Source organism: Taudactylus pleione, unplaced genomic scaffold, assembly GCF_031769625.1.
Source record: "Taudactylus pleione unplaced genomic scaffold, aTauple2 ptg000041l, whole genome shotgun sequence".
In the NCBI taxonomy this organism is placed as follows: Eukaryota; Metazoa; Chordata; class Amphibia; order Anura; family Myobatrachidae; genus Taudactylus; species Taudactylus pleione.
The window spans coordinates 54,045,949-54,062,112 of record NW_028284443.1 but is presented as its reverse complement, the minus strand read 5'-3'; the positions used below and the strand labels follow the sequence as shown (position 1 = coordinate 54,062,112).

The 16,164-nt window shown below is 39.6% G+C and overlaps 1 protein-coding gene across 2 annotated transcripts in view; it reads left to right on the top strand.

Moving 5' to 3' along the window:
• FARP1 (FERM, ARH/RhoGEF and pleckstrin domain protein 1) overlaps nt 1-16,164 on the top strand; it is a 223,484-nt gene that overhangs the window by 181,844 nt on the left and 25,476 nt on the right. For both annotated transcript variants that reach the window (XM_088458803.1, XM_088458801.1), the window contains exons 14-18: nt 4,278-4,465; nt 6,619-6,708; nt 7,632-7,765; nt 8,778-8,859; nt 14,783-15,020. In XM_088458803.1, the coding sequence (XP_088314929.1) occupies nt 4,278-4,465; nt 6,619-6,708; nt 7,632-7,765; nt 8,778-8,859; nt 14,783-15,020 (732 nt within the window). The remainder of the gene's footprint in view (nt 1-4,277; nt 4,466-6,618; nt 6,709-7,631; nt 7,766-8,777; nt 8,860-14,782; nt 15,021-16,164) is intronic.

Here is a 16,164-nt window from a genome sequence, read left to right as displayed (position 1 = left end):
GAGATATGTCTGATTATCTCTGCTTTATAACCTTCATAGAGAGCTGTGATCCTTACATCTCCCTCAACTCTGCGGAAACAACAGTTTCCACATTAAGGACAGAATTACTTTGATAAATAGACCCCATAGTGTTTTTATAGTCTGCACTGGTTCTTTATTGGCTGTGCATAGGTTAATGTTGAGAGCAGTTTTCCATCATGCTGCTAGCTTTAGTACAGGGAACCCACACACGTTTTATAGGTCAGTGAAGCATCTCTAAGAAAAATAACTATTTCTCAGCACTACCCAAAGCATAACATAAAGTAAGCCAATCAGAAAGATCTTGAAAATGATTTCCATAAAGAGATCACCAATCAGCACAACGGTTTGTATCACAGCTTGTTGTACTAGGGTTTACTGAACCAGGAAGCCATGGCTCAGTAAATTGTAAGGCTGTGATTATTATTATTATACATACATACATACATATTCCAATACATGCCCAAAAGGGTTGGGTACGGTGATCGTAATCCCGTAGCCTGTCTCCAGACAGGCTTAGGATACTGAAACCTGACGGTAAGTATCCTACCCCTAACCCTCCCTCCCTGAACTTATCCTCCCTTCTCTAGTGCCTAAACCTAACCCTCCATCCCCCTTGTGCCTAACCCCTAACCCTCCCACTAGTGCCTAACCCCACGATTTATCGTCGTGATGCTGGCGCGCAGAATGTTGGCGCCGGAATACCAACACTAGTCACTAGTGTTGGTATTCCGGCGCCAACATTCTGCGCACCAACAGCTGCGATTTTAACTACATCCTGCCCAAAAGTATATGGACACCCAAGCATTACACCTACATGTGCTTGGTGAATCATGGGCATTGGTATGGATTTAGTTCTCCCTTTGCTGCTTTAATCACCTTCATTCATTTCCACTATAATATTAATTTGGTTGATGGGAATTTACTTACAACTAGCCACAAGAACATCAGTGAGGTTAATCAGTAATGTTAGATTATAATACTGAGCTTGTAGTCAGCATTGCTCACAACCTTGCTTTATGCATGCATGGGGGCATTGTCATGTTGAAACAGGAAAGGGTATACCCAAAACTGTTACCACACAGTTGGAAGCAAAGAATTCTCTATCCTGTTATTGTGTTTTCCTCCTACTCTAAAACCATGAAAAACAGTTCCAGACCATTAGTTATCTGCTAAACTGTACAGTTGGCACATTCTGGCAAGAAGCATTCTCCTGGCACCCCTGGTCACACTGCCAGATGGTAGGTTGTGATTCATTAATCCAGTGAACACATTTTCACTGCTCCTGAGTCGAATAGCAGTGTTTTACCCTACTCCATGCAACATTTAGCATTGTGCACAGTGGTATCACTCAGCCATGGAAACCTAATCCATAAACTCATGGTGGTTATTTCCTGTGCTGATGTTGCTTCCAGGAGCAGTTTAGAAGTTAGTGAGTGTTGCAACTCAGGACGGATGATTGCTATGTGTTGTGCCCTTCTTCTTCACTTGGCCATGCAACGTATTCGGATGTGTGTCCACATTATTTTGGCCACATAGTACATATTAATATAATTACATTCATTATTTAATTTTTGAGATTCTGGTGAAAGTGTCATTTGTGATATGTTCCAAAGGGGTAAACAAAACAACAACAAAAAAAGCTTTTGCTCGTAAGAAAGAGTCTGTCTTATTGTGCCATATATATATAGAATGGAAGAGTAGTTCAACTAATTATTATATGCATCATTTTCGCCATGTGAAATGATCTATTTTATGTAATATATGTACACAGTGAGGAATTTGTCAACTCCAGACTTTCAACAAACAAGTTAGACTAGATAAGTATATTACTGTTCATGAAAACTGTAGTGAAGTATAGACTAGGTAGATGAGATTACTGTTCATGTAGAGTAAAAATGGTGCATGTTTTTTTTTTTTTCTCTTATATATACTTAAGGGTATATTAAATTAAGTGTGAGGTCCCGTAGGAGCCTCGCGCAGTGCGTCTCCACGGGATGACCTGGTACCTAAGTCATCACATGGTGCAAGCGACAATATCTGGAGATGGGCACAGGAGCACCTCAGGGCCTCACGCTTAAATTAACCTCCCACCCCTCCTTAGACTTGAAAAGGTGTAACATTCTCTCACACTGTGGCCTAACAGTCTTGTCTGTGAAAATGTTGGTGCTCGTCTGTTCTCTCATTATGGTTCCATAGCACCAGTTTTGTCAGACACATATATGCCCTTTTCATGTACAGATCCGTGCATAGAACGTGTTTCTTGCAGACAGAATTTTATATATTTACACAAGTAGGATAGTTTGATTTAAATACAGTACTTGTGATACACTTATACTCCTTTCAAGGCATTTCACTGTGTAATATTGTTCTCTAGCATCAATAAAATTGGCACCTTTTTGTGTCATTTCTTTAAGAAGTGTGAGTTTAATATTGTGTTGTAGTTGTAGAACTGTACATGGCCATGTGTTTGTGCCACGTAACCCAGCATGAGTATATTTTTTAATCTTTTTTTTGCAGTCTGCAAGTTTAGTTCATAGGCATACTGCACAATACAACCCCCTTGAAATAACTGCCATCTGGTGTGGGACAAGCAGTGCAAATTACAATGAATAAGCCAAGACAATGAGCATGATTGCTTCACTACTGTTAGCAGTACACTGTTCCAGGTCTGTCCTTCCCGAAACGTATAAAGCATGTTCCCACTCCATCGAGAACAGAATATTTATGTTTACAATGGTACCTGATAACTGTTCAGAAGTGAACAGTGCCCAATCTCGTCCTGGACTCGTGGATTTTTGTATTCAGCCCTACGGGGTTGAGAACAAAAATCTGCGGGCCCAACGATACAATAAGTAATTGAATAGACCCCTAAATCGTTGTTATGACTCTCTACTATGGTTAGTTCTTTCTTACAGATTAAAAAAACAACTCGCGAGCAACAGGATAATTTTCCGTTTTTGCAACATTCATAGGTAGTCACAGATCTGGCCGACCAGTGGCATCGCACTGGGGCCTAGTGTACCCACACCCATAGGCACATAGTAGACCATTTTGCACCCAGCTACAGTACATGTGTATGATCTGTAATGATCTTATCAATCTGTTGATACCATACACTCGTTTTTGTCATCTTTGCTGATATCATCTGAAATGTATGTATGGCCAGTTTTAAGCACTGTAAAATAAGATTATTTTTCAATGTGACAGTTTGTTTTAAATAAAATAAATTAAAATAATGCATAATTTTCCTAAATATGGGTTTAAAACAAAACCCATATCTGGGAAAATTATTTATTATTTAAATTTTGCGTACGACAACATGTTACAGCACGCTTAATGAAGTTGCATGATCCTTCACAGCGTTGTAACTGATTACCTGTTGCAAACAACTATTGGAACCCAGTCATGCTTAGTCAATAAGAACCCTTGCAAAGTGTTGAGGATATTTGCAGCTGTCAGTTATAGAAACTGCATTCTTTAAAGATCTATTGTTCCCAAACCTCCTAAAATCCACAAAATATGAAGACCTGACAAGTGAATGCCAACATCTTGCCAGGCACTACCGGATCAGGTTTTCCGGGCATTCATGTTTCCAATTTATCTTTACAAACACATCATGTGCCAATAATTTACCATCTATGCTTATCTGGACATTTCTCTTCACTGAGTGTAGACTAGCTGTACTAGGATTTCTGTCACAGGCATTCTATGGAGCATGAATGGAATGACGGCAAAAGGTATACAACGTCTATTGTGTGTAGTACTGGTAATGTAGTTCACTAAGCCCCTGTCATCTGTGTGAAATGCTATGGAGTTTTGTATATTAGAAGGCCTCTGTTTAGATCCTTTCTAGCAAATGTCCATTCAGTAGTTTATCACCAGCTTCATTTCTATTGTATAGTACATACTACCTATTGCCCAGATTGTAAAAGCCACTGCTCCCAAACTGCTAAAAGCAGCCCTTGATAGTCATTCTGGCACACTGGTGAGGATGTACTATGCCATGATCATTTATGGAGCTTTCTCTTTGAGAGAAACAAATCTTAGTCTTTCTTATTCTTTGCATTATTGGTTTAATTAAAATATTATCCTACTTGAGTATCGCATAATCACTTTATCTCTTGCAACCAAGCTTTCCGGTATATCATAGTTCAGTACATTTTCACCAGTGTGTTTGTGGTTCAGTCTGATATTTAGGCTTTTATGTTCTTTTGTTTGGAAGAAAATGCTATACTGATTTTTTTTTTTCTTTATAGGTTCTTTAACAGGTAGCCCACACCTTTCAGAACTATCTATCAATTCTCAAGGAGGAACAACTGTACTAAACTCTTCTCTATCGCCAAACTTAAGCCCAGATGGAAAGCCTTCTTCTCCACTGATTAGTCCATTTGTGAATGAGCCAATCTGCATCAGAACTGATGATGAGGAAGATAGTCGTAAAAAGGTCCATTTCTATTTATTTTTGTGATTAATTTAACAATTTGTACACACTGACAATGATTTAACTCAGGGGTGGGGAACCTTTTTTCTGCCGAGGGCCATTTTGATATATATAACATTATTTGCGGGCCCGGTGCAGGCCAAGCCCCCTCCGTGTGATGTCATACAGGGGCAGGGGCACAATTGCCGGTGATTACAGCAATGCTCGGTGCATCCTGAGGATGCTCCGGGAAGCTGTAAGGGCAGCAGTGTCACCATCTGAAGTGTGCTGCATAGATTCTGGCTGAAGTGTGCAATTCTAGGCACCCTGCTAACCAGATGAGGAAAAAAGCTCAGAGGGCCAGACCAAATGATTCCGGGGGCCGGGCCCGAGGTTCCCCATCCCTGATATAATGTGATATAATGTGATATATTCTGATCATGCACAGAAAAGAGACTGTTTTGATTTGGATAATTCAATCTGCCCACACACAGTTATGGAGCATACACACGGCCAGATTTGTCAGAGCTGTCAGATGAACGATTTTACCAAAGATTTGAGCGATTTTTGACTGCATTAAAATGAATGGAAATCGTCCAAGTCTGACTGCAAACACATCAGATGTCAGATATCGTTATCTGACCATCGGGAACGCGCATCGTTCAAATCGTTCATCTGACAGATATGTCAGATTTTTCTTCAGATTTTTTTTAAATCGTTAGCGTCAAATCTGAAGAAAAATCTGACACTGTGTATGCACCATTATACAATTGTTTTAAAATGTTTAAACTTGATAATCATATTTCTGAAATATTTTTTCAATTCTCTCTTTATTTTATATGTAATGGCCGTTTGAAACATTGTGCTAGAGAACTTTTAGTCTGGCAACACACATGAGCATTTAGTCAGTCTGTTTGGCTTAAAGTGTGACCACCTAAAATAATCAGAGCTGTTGATGAAGACCTTATTGCCTTATGTGTAAGCTCATTGGCAGACGAGATTACACAGTGCACTTACTAAGCAGTCCCAGGCTCCCTAAGTACTAGTTCAGGGTCATTTGTACCTCCATGTATGAGACCACAGTGGACAAAATAGTTGACAATTTAGGTCGAAAAATTGGAACATTACTTATGTGAACAAAAAGAAGAAAAGACTCCTTGTCTGGGGGCACTCTTATGCTGGTAGATATGCTTATACTGGATATACCAGCATAAGAGTGCCCCAAAACAAAGAGACTTCTTTTCTTCTTTGTGTTCATGGTATTCCTCTGACTCTTGGGGAACACCGCCGAATAAGAGCATTAATACAGCAATATTAAGGCAGAGGTGCCAGTTTTTAACCAGAAATTGACAATATTTTCGGCTTCACATATATTACCAAATTTAATATATGTTTTTGTGGATAAGTACAGATAAGACTGGCATATGGCTGCAGACTAATAAGTAGTCCCATAGAGTAACATAAATTAGTAAAAATGCTGATGCAAAGTATCAACAGATGATGCATTCCCTATTTTATGAACGTTTGTTTGAGGTGTGTGAACGTATCCGCACAAGCAATTTAGTATTGTTATTGAACAGCATGCACAAGCGTGTTTATCTGTTTACAGTATTCTTGGGTGTTCTGTGTGGAAAAGCGTGAAACTATAATACAAAACAGCCAACACTGTTTTCTCATGCCGCACTTTTGTTGTGTAATCTCATCTCTTGTTGTGTAATCTAATCATAGCAGCAGAAGTAAAGCAAACCGTTTGTGGTTGATACATTTAATTAAGCTTTTTACGTAAGCAAAGTGCCTCATAGAATATATTATAGTGTAGTGCTAGTAACTTAAACATATGCATACTGAAGACTTCATTTCGGATGAGTACCATATCGGTTCTTCTGTATTATAGCATTTAAACAAGATCAATGTCTTATTTTTTTTCTTAATTCTGTGACCGTTAATGTTCAAGCACATCTGCAGTCAGTGAATTCACGGCTTATATTTTGTGGAGAAAATCACATAATGATTGTCTGAAAACTGCACAAGCATGAAAGCAGTTGCTGTACTATTAGGTTTGTGGAAACTTACATTATGTAATGAAAGACTAACAAAACCTTCATAATGTAGATGAAATACATTCTTCTCTCATATTCCATAGATTTACTTACTCTGTTATACCTTTTGTTTGGCAGAAATTTCCCACAGACAAAGCCTACTTTATTGCAAAGGAGGTTTCATCTACAGAGTGCACCTATCTTAAAGACCTCGAAGTCATTACAGTGGTAAATTATTTTTCTGTCTTATAACACTGCAAATTTGTTCTTCAGGAGATTGCATTACCTGCCGACTGTCCTGATTCGCAGACCAGAATTTATGGCGGTGCTTACACAAAATTGGGCGGCGTTTCACCCAAAAGTATGGTGCATCCTGGCAGATCAGTGTGAGGTCTGAGTGGACCAGGGACTAGCTTATGTTGCCCCACTGTTGTCACATATCTGTATATTTATATGAACCTACTTACAATCCTGTATCAAATCCCAGAGAGGCACTTTTAATGGTGGGGATGATGTTTTGTTTTTTAATCTTTGAGAAATAAAAAAAACAGGACATTTGTAGCTTGTCAAAATGGTCAGCGCGTTGACATTCACGCTGTTGATATGTACACAAATGCAACACTATGAATGTGGACAGTGGGAGCGCTGACAGTCCTATTTTACCATAACCACAACCTAACCCTAACATGTTCATAATGTAGACATAAATAATGTCAGCATTTTGACCATGTTTAATGTGGACATTATAAACATGCTGATGTTCTCAATTTGTTGACATTGTTTAGATGGCAAAATAAACAGTTGATGGGTTTGAATAAAAAAATCCTCTCAAATATAGCAAGTGTAACTCTTAAAACCTTGCTAAGATTTACTGACAGGATAATATATAGAGTATATGCATGAGTAATGTAGAAAGCACCTGTGGTGAATCAGCCAATCGGAAGCGGTGTGTATTTGCACCAGCCCTCAGCCATCTGCAAATGTGGCTGAGGGCTGGTGCCCTCAGTCATACTCCTACTGCAACTTGCTTAACATTACTCTACTGTGTGTGTGTTAGCAATTCCCAACATTTTATGTATCAGCAAGCGCTCAGTGTATGTGTTTTACTTTGTCAGCAGTATGTGAAGAAGTTGTCTTCCTCTCTCTTATAGTGGTTCCAGAATGCAGTGAACAAAGATGACTCAATGCCAGAACCCCTCAAAAATCTAATTTTCTCTAACTTTGACCCCTTACACAAGTTCCACTCCAATTTCCTAAAGGAAGTTGATCAGAGACTTACTCTATGGTGAGACAAGTTTGCTTCTGCTTGTATTTGTCCTAGTATTGTTCCAAATAGCAATCTAACAAATGACTTCTTATGGTGGGATTTTGACAGAAAACTATGTGAGCTGGGTTATAGATAAGGATACCTTTATTTAAAGTTACATTCCACTAAGGGGCAACATGTATGCTGGTTCTGCAATGCTCCATTGATGATTGATTTAATGGTCATTTTGTGTGAACATCAATTTAAAAACAAAGATTGTTCAAAGATAAAGTATCCCATTGATGAGCATAATTATATAATTACAGCTCAAATCCAGTTTCTTTAGGAAATCTCTTTTTTTTTTTTTTTGTGGTTACAACCATGTAGATATTGCATGTCTGATTAATTTCCATGCATATAGATCCAGATGTGCAAATAATGATTATATACAGAAAGATACTCTTTTTTAGCATTTATAGATAAATAAAATGTAGTGTAAATACATGAGATTGCTTTTCTAACACAGTGGGTTCATCTTCTGCACCACCTAGCAACAATTCATTAATCCTAAAATACAATTCTATCCAATATAACGGTCTTGTGGCTTTACTAATGGTATGTTCAGTATTTTATTTTATAATATATACAATTATATTATATTTTATAGTGTAAAAACTTTCCTATGTAAATGTCTACATGTCTGACAGGTGTAATGTTACATTGTTATCTACTGTAAGCTATTTCACTCTGTACCAACCTGTAGGCTCAATCATTTGGTTTGTATGATTAGGAAGGAAAATTCTCCCATCCCCTTTTCATGAAAACCAAATATTTTTTCAAGCTCTGTTAAATTGAATGTGTGATAGTGTATGATATTGACAGGTCCATGAAATAAAGCAACCTGAGGAGCAACACACACCACCATGTGTCCCGAAAGAGGGATTTATTTTAGAAGCAAACAAAAAATATATATTTTTTCATGGGACTATAATAAATATTATTTAATAATATACGGTTTATTACTTAGTAATTTTGCTCTGTGTTCTGCCAGGGAAGGAAGGTCCAATTCGCATATGAAAGTTGATAATCAGAAAATTGGCGATGTGATGCTGAAGAACATTCAGGGGTTAAAGGTACTTTGGAATATGCCGTTTAAATGGTAAAATATGTCTATACTTCCATTTTACTCCCACTAATAAAAGCAAATATAATGGAAGTTGCAGATCAATTCACTGACAAGTCTTTAAATATATTTAAGTGTAACTGCACATTGTCTATTCTATAAGTTGTATAAAATACAATATTATTGGCCCTTGGTGATGGTTGTGTTAGAAAAACAAATATTGCACAGTTTATTATATGGGATTATTATTATTATGTTTTATTTGGTGCCCCAAAGAGTCAGCAGCTCCATACAAGGGGGTAACATTGTAAAATAACAGTAACAGTGCAAAAGTGCACTACTCAACCGCTACAAGTAACAGAGCATGTGCAATACACAACAGCTAACTATAGCGTAATATAATCAATATTATTGCTGCCCCTAGTCCTCAATGTATCATTTTCTGTGTGACTCTCAATTAGCAAATGACAGTAGTAAGACACCTTGTGGTGGAGACTTCAGATGTGTCCTAACCAACATACAGTATATAGGAATGCAGCCAAACTGTTCTCTAGATACTAGTGATATACCTGACCTGCAAATACTATCTTCTGTGCTGACTGGACAATGATCTGAGCATTCGCTGATCAGATTGTTCAACTGTGACTTCACAACACACCAGCTTATGTCTGACATAAAACCAAACTGCAGAAAACAAAATAATGAAAAGAAAAATATTGCAGAAGCTGCTGTACGAACTTCACAATAAAATCCTTCAATGGTTTCACAATTACTAATTGTCCTGGTCTGGGAACTTTTTTTTTTATTTAGTAAAACAACTTTTTGGGAATTCATTCACACACTATGCCAGTGGTTCCCAAGCAGGGCGCCATGGGTTGGTGGCCAGTACCAAATCAAATTATTTATGGTCAATGTAATAGGCTAAACCAGTCCTGGTGGCTGCCAATCACAGAATATGCTGACAAACTAAAGTACAACTGTGTGCACCACCACATAACTAAAGACAATATACTTAATGTAATCATTTTTGCTGAATACAGTATATCAATTAGACACTTTTGGCCTAGTGGTACATGAAAGGAATGCTGATACTGTAAGCCGCCATGATTTAAGAAAGTTTGTATTAAGCAATATGCGGACAATTCAACTATAAACAAAAACTTTGTGAATGTAATGTGTACATCACTGCATCTTAGGTTTTACAAACAAAGTGATTGCACCTATCTTGATTAATTAAAAAGGCCCAAAGGAGTAAAATCATCAAAGGGTTTTCAGTGACCTTTACTTAAGAGAGATCAAGGAGAAGTAATAATTAAAATACCAGTTATTGAGTGAGAGATTCTGGGGTAAATACTCTTAATATACATTGTGTGGTATCACATTGTGGTTTATTGCTTTCATAGTTATGTTATCTGAAGCACTTTGTGGGTCTGTCCCCTATAACCTCATGTCTGTTTGCTTCATCTTATCTCAAGTGGTTGGAAATCTGTAGTCTGGTCATTTACAACAATGGGTTGTTCTACCCAGTGATTCCAGTGTTTGAATAGGTTTAGTGCAGATGATAGAATGTGATCTTCAATCAAGACCTTTTTAACATAAGCCTAATATAACACTACTAGAATGTTCAAATTCTCTTGGAGGTTTTTACCCAGGTGTAATGCAATGTAAGCTGAAGGAAAAAGCAAGTAAAATATTGGTGACATGATAAGATTTGTAAATTGTTATCTAGGCTGACTGGATTACAGATGACGTTTATAAAAGCACAGCCTCTACTTTTCCAAGGGTTTATCTTATTATTTTTTAAACAAACATTGTACCTATGATAACTCTGGTCTGGGTGAGGGTAGAATAGTGCTCTGTGCAGCCTGGACAGTAAAAAGGGTATGCAGTCGGGAAGCCGGCGGACCTAATCCCTACAGCCAGCTTCCCGACTGTCATTTCCCGGCAAGGGTCTAAAGCCAGGCGTCGATATGCTGACGCCTGTCATTGGACATACGCCGGGAGCCCGACGCCCGGCATCCGATCGAAGGGACGCCGAGCGCGGATAGCCACGGGGGGAGAGGGTTAGGTTTAGGGTTCCCGGGGGGGACTTGGGGTTAGGCACCTCCCCAGGAGGTTAGGTTTAGGCTAGAGGAAGGGGGGTTAGCGTTACACACCCCCGGGGGGACTTAGGGTTAGGCACCCCCCCCCCCGGGGCACTTAGGTTTAGGCGGCGGGGGAGATGGTTAGGTTTAGGCACTGGGGGGAAAGGTTAGGGTTATGCTCCCCTAAGGGAGGGTTAGGGGGTATAAATAGGTTAGTATATACTTACCTTTGATGATTGGGATTTCCTCCTCTGCCGGGATTCCAACCGCCGGGCATTCCGTATAAAGCTATCCAGTACTTTCACTTTAGTAACACTGAGGGAAAAACCCACAACATTTAGATGTTTTCTTTAGGTCAAGACCATGAGAAAGTCTAGTGCTAAGAATAGGAAGTAGTTCCCAACATTTTATCCCCAGTGGTGCAGGAGACTGCTTGCAGTCCAGTCACGTTTATTTATTTTGTTACCATTTTTCTTTTCTTTTTTTCTTATTTAACACTTGAATTTAACAGAAGAATATTCTGAAATCCTAATGAGGTTAGTATGTAATAAAACATGGATATTTACAAGGGGTGTAAGGTGGTTTTACTTATTAAATTTTTTATTTTTGTAAATTAAACTGGTGTCTGTGTGTTTAAATTTTTCCCTGGCACACTACATGTGCCAATGAGCTTGAGTGCCAGGGCTTTAAGGCACTTGTGCTCCTCCAATGCTGCCATACCCTGACTGCCATTTTCTGGAACCCGACAATTCTGGTACCTGTAGTTCACCATGGACAAAATGTAAAAAAAAAAAAAATTAATAATAATTCTTGTTATTATTTACGCAGCAACTGCCCCTACGTGGGTCTGGGATGAGCCCTAGTTCTATTGGCACTACGGTTTGGTATACCTTGGAGGGGGTGAGCCTGTGAGTGTTTGCAAACCCGACCCTCCTAGGGAACCCAGCTCTGATGCCAATTGTAGTATGACTGGTTGGAATCATGGTGAGGAAATCCCCTACCCCACACACTCTGCTGGTCTCTCATCTATGGTTCCACAAGCCCTGGCAAGTAAAGTCTAGTGCTGGCTAGTGGAAAATCAAGTGAACCCCATGTTCTGTCATACTGTGGAACTGAGGGGTGCATTTTCAAGGTTCTACCATCTCTAGTTGCCATAGAAATGTATATTAAAATATAGAAAATGGTTGTATTTTGTCCCAGTCATGGAAGGAGCAACCATTCCCCACTGTTCATTAGGGACAATATTACATGTCCAAACTAAATGTACATGCACAGCGCATGTACATAGCTTGATTGGCGGGTTTACCCCCTGCAGTACTGTGTTGGAACTGAATAAAAAAAGGCCCTGTGAGCTCTGAAAATATATATCCTCTGATTATCTTCAGAGGAGTGTACTTCTGTATCATGCTGGGAGTAACTATCTTTGTAAAGACATAATCTGAGCAATAAACATCTACTTGATTCAATATGCTAGCATCTACTCGCATCCTTTGACAACCAGAATAGCATAAAACGCTAGTCTGTTCTCTGCCTGTTTTGTGTTGTGTCCAATGTCTCAAGCCCTCTGCCAGCTACGCAGTGCAGACTTATCCATAGTGAGTGACCAGTGGGGAATTAGCCGACACCGACCAGGAGGTGTTGCAGCATACTCAGAAGTAAGTGGGTTCCATGTGTCAGTGGTAGGAGCCAGGGAGGGAATCGGTATATGGATCAAATACCGGCAGCGGCAGCCCAACGGGTCAAAATCCCAACTGTAGCAGGTAAGTACTCTAACCCTCCCTAACCCCCCCCCCCCCTTAGTGCCGCCTAATGCTAACCCCCCCTTTCCCTATTCTAGCCCTAAGTCCCCCGGGGGGCCCTAAAGCTAACCCCACCCCCCTCTCCCGCGGCTAGACGCTAAGACACCCGGCTTACCTTCGGGTGTCGGGATTTAGTGGGGCTAATGATAGGCGTCGGGAGCGCCCGCTGGGATCCTGACCGCATCCCCCTGGGAGAAGCAGTTCTAGATGGCGGTGTAGGAACCTGGGTGGAACAAGAGAATTGTGGTGGGTGCTAAACCCTTTTCTTAAGGTGAGTACGCACTATAGCGATATATCTGCAGATCGAGTGATCTGCAGATATATCTGTAGATAATGGTCGTTCATACACACTGAACGACCATCATCTGCATGGTGCAGCGGGTAGGGGGCGTTTCCCGCCCCCCTCCACACGGCTGCCGCTGTGTGTATACGGGCGATCGGCCGTACACACTTGCTGATGGACTTGCTGTTCATCGGCTGTGCAGCACAGCCAATGCGATATGTCTGCGAACTACGTCGTTCAGACATATCGTTTGTACACACTGGCCAACGGGGGCATGATATATTGGCCAATGAATTGATCGGCCAATATATCGGCCAGTGAGTACCCAGCAATTAGTAGACCTGGGTCTCTACCTTTAATGACCTAAAACATTGATGGTGATTTTGATTCTAAACTGTGCGGGTAGAAGATTCCACGGGAAGTAGCAATTAAAATGAAATAAAGCTTCATTGGCCTACGAAAACTCATACAACAGGATTAATTATTACATATTGACCTTATTCATATTTACATACAGAAATGTTTTTCTAGTTTCCGAATGAACATGTGCATTCATGTACAATCGCATTAGTAAACAGCAAAACACTTTCTGATCCTAATTAAACAGCCACATCACTTTTAATCATATTACTCATTGGCTAAGAAATGATTACTTTTAGGTGAAGAGTTCCATATTATAGCTTGATAATTGAATCTAAACAAAAGAAGTAAGCAATTTTGAAAGAAAAATTCAATATGAATTTTGTTTGATTATTAGCTACTTTTTATTACTGACGGTAATACCATTTAACGTTATGGTTAGCTCCTTCAAAGATTAGATCAGTATTGACGCTAGGTTAGATTTCTTTCAGGTAACTTTCTATTGAATGAGAAATCTGAGTAAAAGTGATGCTGGACACAAACCTTGTCATATCAGAGGAGATATTTGGCATTTGAAGTCTGTGTGTCCTTGGCAACCGCAATGCCAGAAAATGTACCTGTCAAAGTTACTATTATTTAATTATCTTTTAATTATTTAATTCTCTCTTACACAATACATCTGTAGTGTGTACATAGGGCAGGGATGGGGAACCTCAGGCCCAAGGGCCATATAAGGCCCCTGGAATCATTTGGTCTGACCCTCTGAGCTTTTTTCTGCTAGCCTCATCTCGATAGCAGGGTGCCTAGAATTGCACACTGCAGCCAGAATCTATGCATCAGTGCCACCTGGAGCGTCCTTGTGACCTTCTGAAGCATCCTACCGCTGCCCTTACAGCTCTGAGGATGCTCCGGGCATTGCTGTATTCACCGGTGATTGTGGTCCCAGCCCTGTGTGACATCACACAGAGGGGGCGTGACCTGCACCAGGCCCGCAAATAATATGTTAGTATATCAAAATGGCCCTCAACAGAAAAAAGGTTCCCCACCCCTGACATAGGGGATAGAGTACACAACAAGATTACATAAGGACAGGGGAACCAAATTAGACCATAAATTCGCAAGTTTACAAATATACCTGCATAGGCGTATTGGTAAATCCAGTTGAAAAGGGACTTCTACCGTCCTGTGTGTTTCTGGAAGTGAGATCTGCTTGATGAGCTTGAGTGGAAAACAGGGAATCTGATGCCGTTTGGCGATCCATATTTGTAGCCACATGGCTCAGTGATCCTGTGATTTTTCAGATTTTGCCAATAAACCATCAAAGTAGAGTTTTATATTTCCAGCTCCGATTAATTTTGAATATAATGATGATTTTCCTAACTAAAACTTTTTATTTTTTCTTTGCAGCAATTCACATGTAACCTTCAGAAGCACTCTGAGCTGTTGATGGAGCTTGAGAAGGCAATTAAAACCTCCCGCAAGCTGGATATTTTGTGCAGGGACTTTGAGCAGGAGAAGGTCTGCTACCTGCCTCTGAACATGTTCCTCCTTCAGCCTTTGCACAGACTCATGCACTACAAACAAATCATGGAGAGGCTTTGCAAGCACTACTCTCCAAATCACGTGGATTTCCGAGACACTCGAGGTAAGATGCTTCTAGTCTGCTTGCTATAATGATAACTATGGACAGAAACATAAAAGGCTGGTATTTATTTTTGGAAAAGGATATTTACACTAGCCTGTCTATAAGTACATCCTAGTATTAAATACTATATTTGTTATATTTAAGTCAATACATTACCTTGAATACCTTACTGTCATTGACTGTTACGCATTTCATGATGTGACACAAGTGTGTGTATCTTTAGTTTGTTTCAAGAGAATGGTAGGGACAAAGCACACTCTAATATATATGTATCTCCAGAAAACTATTTGGATGGCAATAACCTTATTATATTAACCGGACACATCTACTTGACCTCCAATCAAATAAAAGTATTGGATCGCTTCTGGACAAGTATTCTCTGCACCATTGTGGTCCCAGTGAAATAATATATGCACTAATATATATCAATCAATTGGAACATATTGTTTTTACATTTGTGACTCGTGTTATTGATATAAAATATGGGCAATATAGCGCGTTTATGTTGCACACAAGTGCTCACCTTCAAATAAATTCCTAGTAATGTTTAGGCTAACTTCAACCCAATGTGACCACGCACATACACATTCAGAATATTTAAAAGTACAAGAATTAGGGTTTATTATTAAAGTGGACCTGAAACCTATACTCAGTGGAATCCATTTTGTGAGCTCACCCAGTATGCAGCCTATCCATATACTAGGAACTAGTGACATCACTAAAGCACGTGCTAATACATATTCATGAAGTCTGATTAGAGACCTAATTTGTATTCATGAGGCAATTGTTCCTAGTAAATTGATAGGCTGCCTACTCATGAATATGAGAGCACACATATGGATGCTTCCACTGTGTACAGGTCCTCTGTTATTGAAGGAGAGACATGTCCACAAGATATTGATAAAAGGCTGTAAGGGTAATATGAAATACTATACATTTACTCAAAGTGAACGTGGAATTAGTGGCCCTAAAATTAGTGATCTGTTGATACCGAAAATTACTTCAGGGTCTATAGTAAGGACACAGGCTGTATTTTTGGCCCATGTGATGCTTGAAGCCAATTTACTGTCTTGAGTCTAGAAATAAGAGCACTACTGTCACTGTATTCCCGTCTCTGTAATTGTAGGGCAGTACATCACTGCCT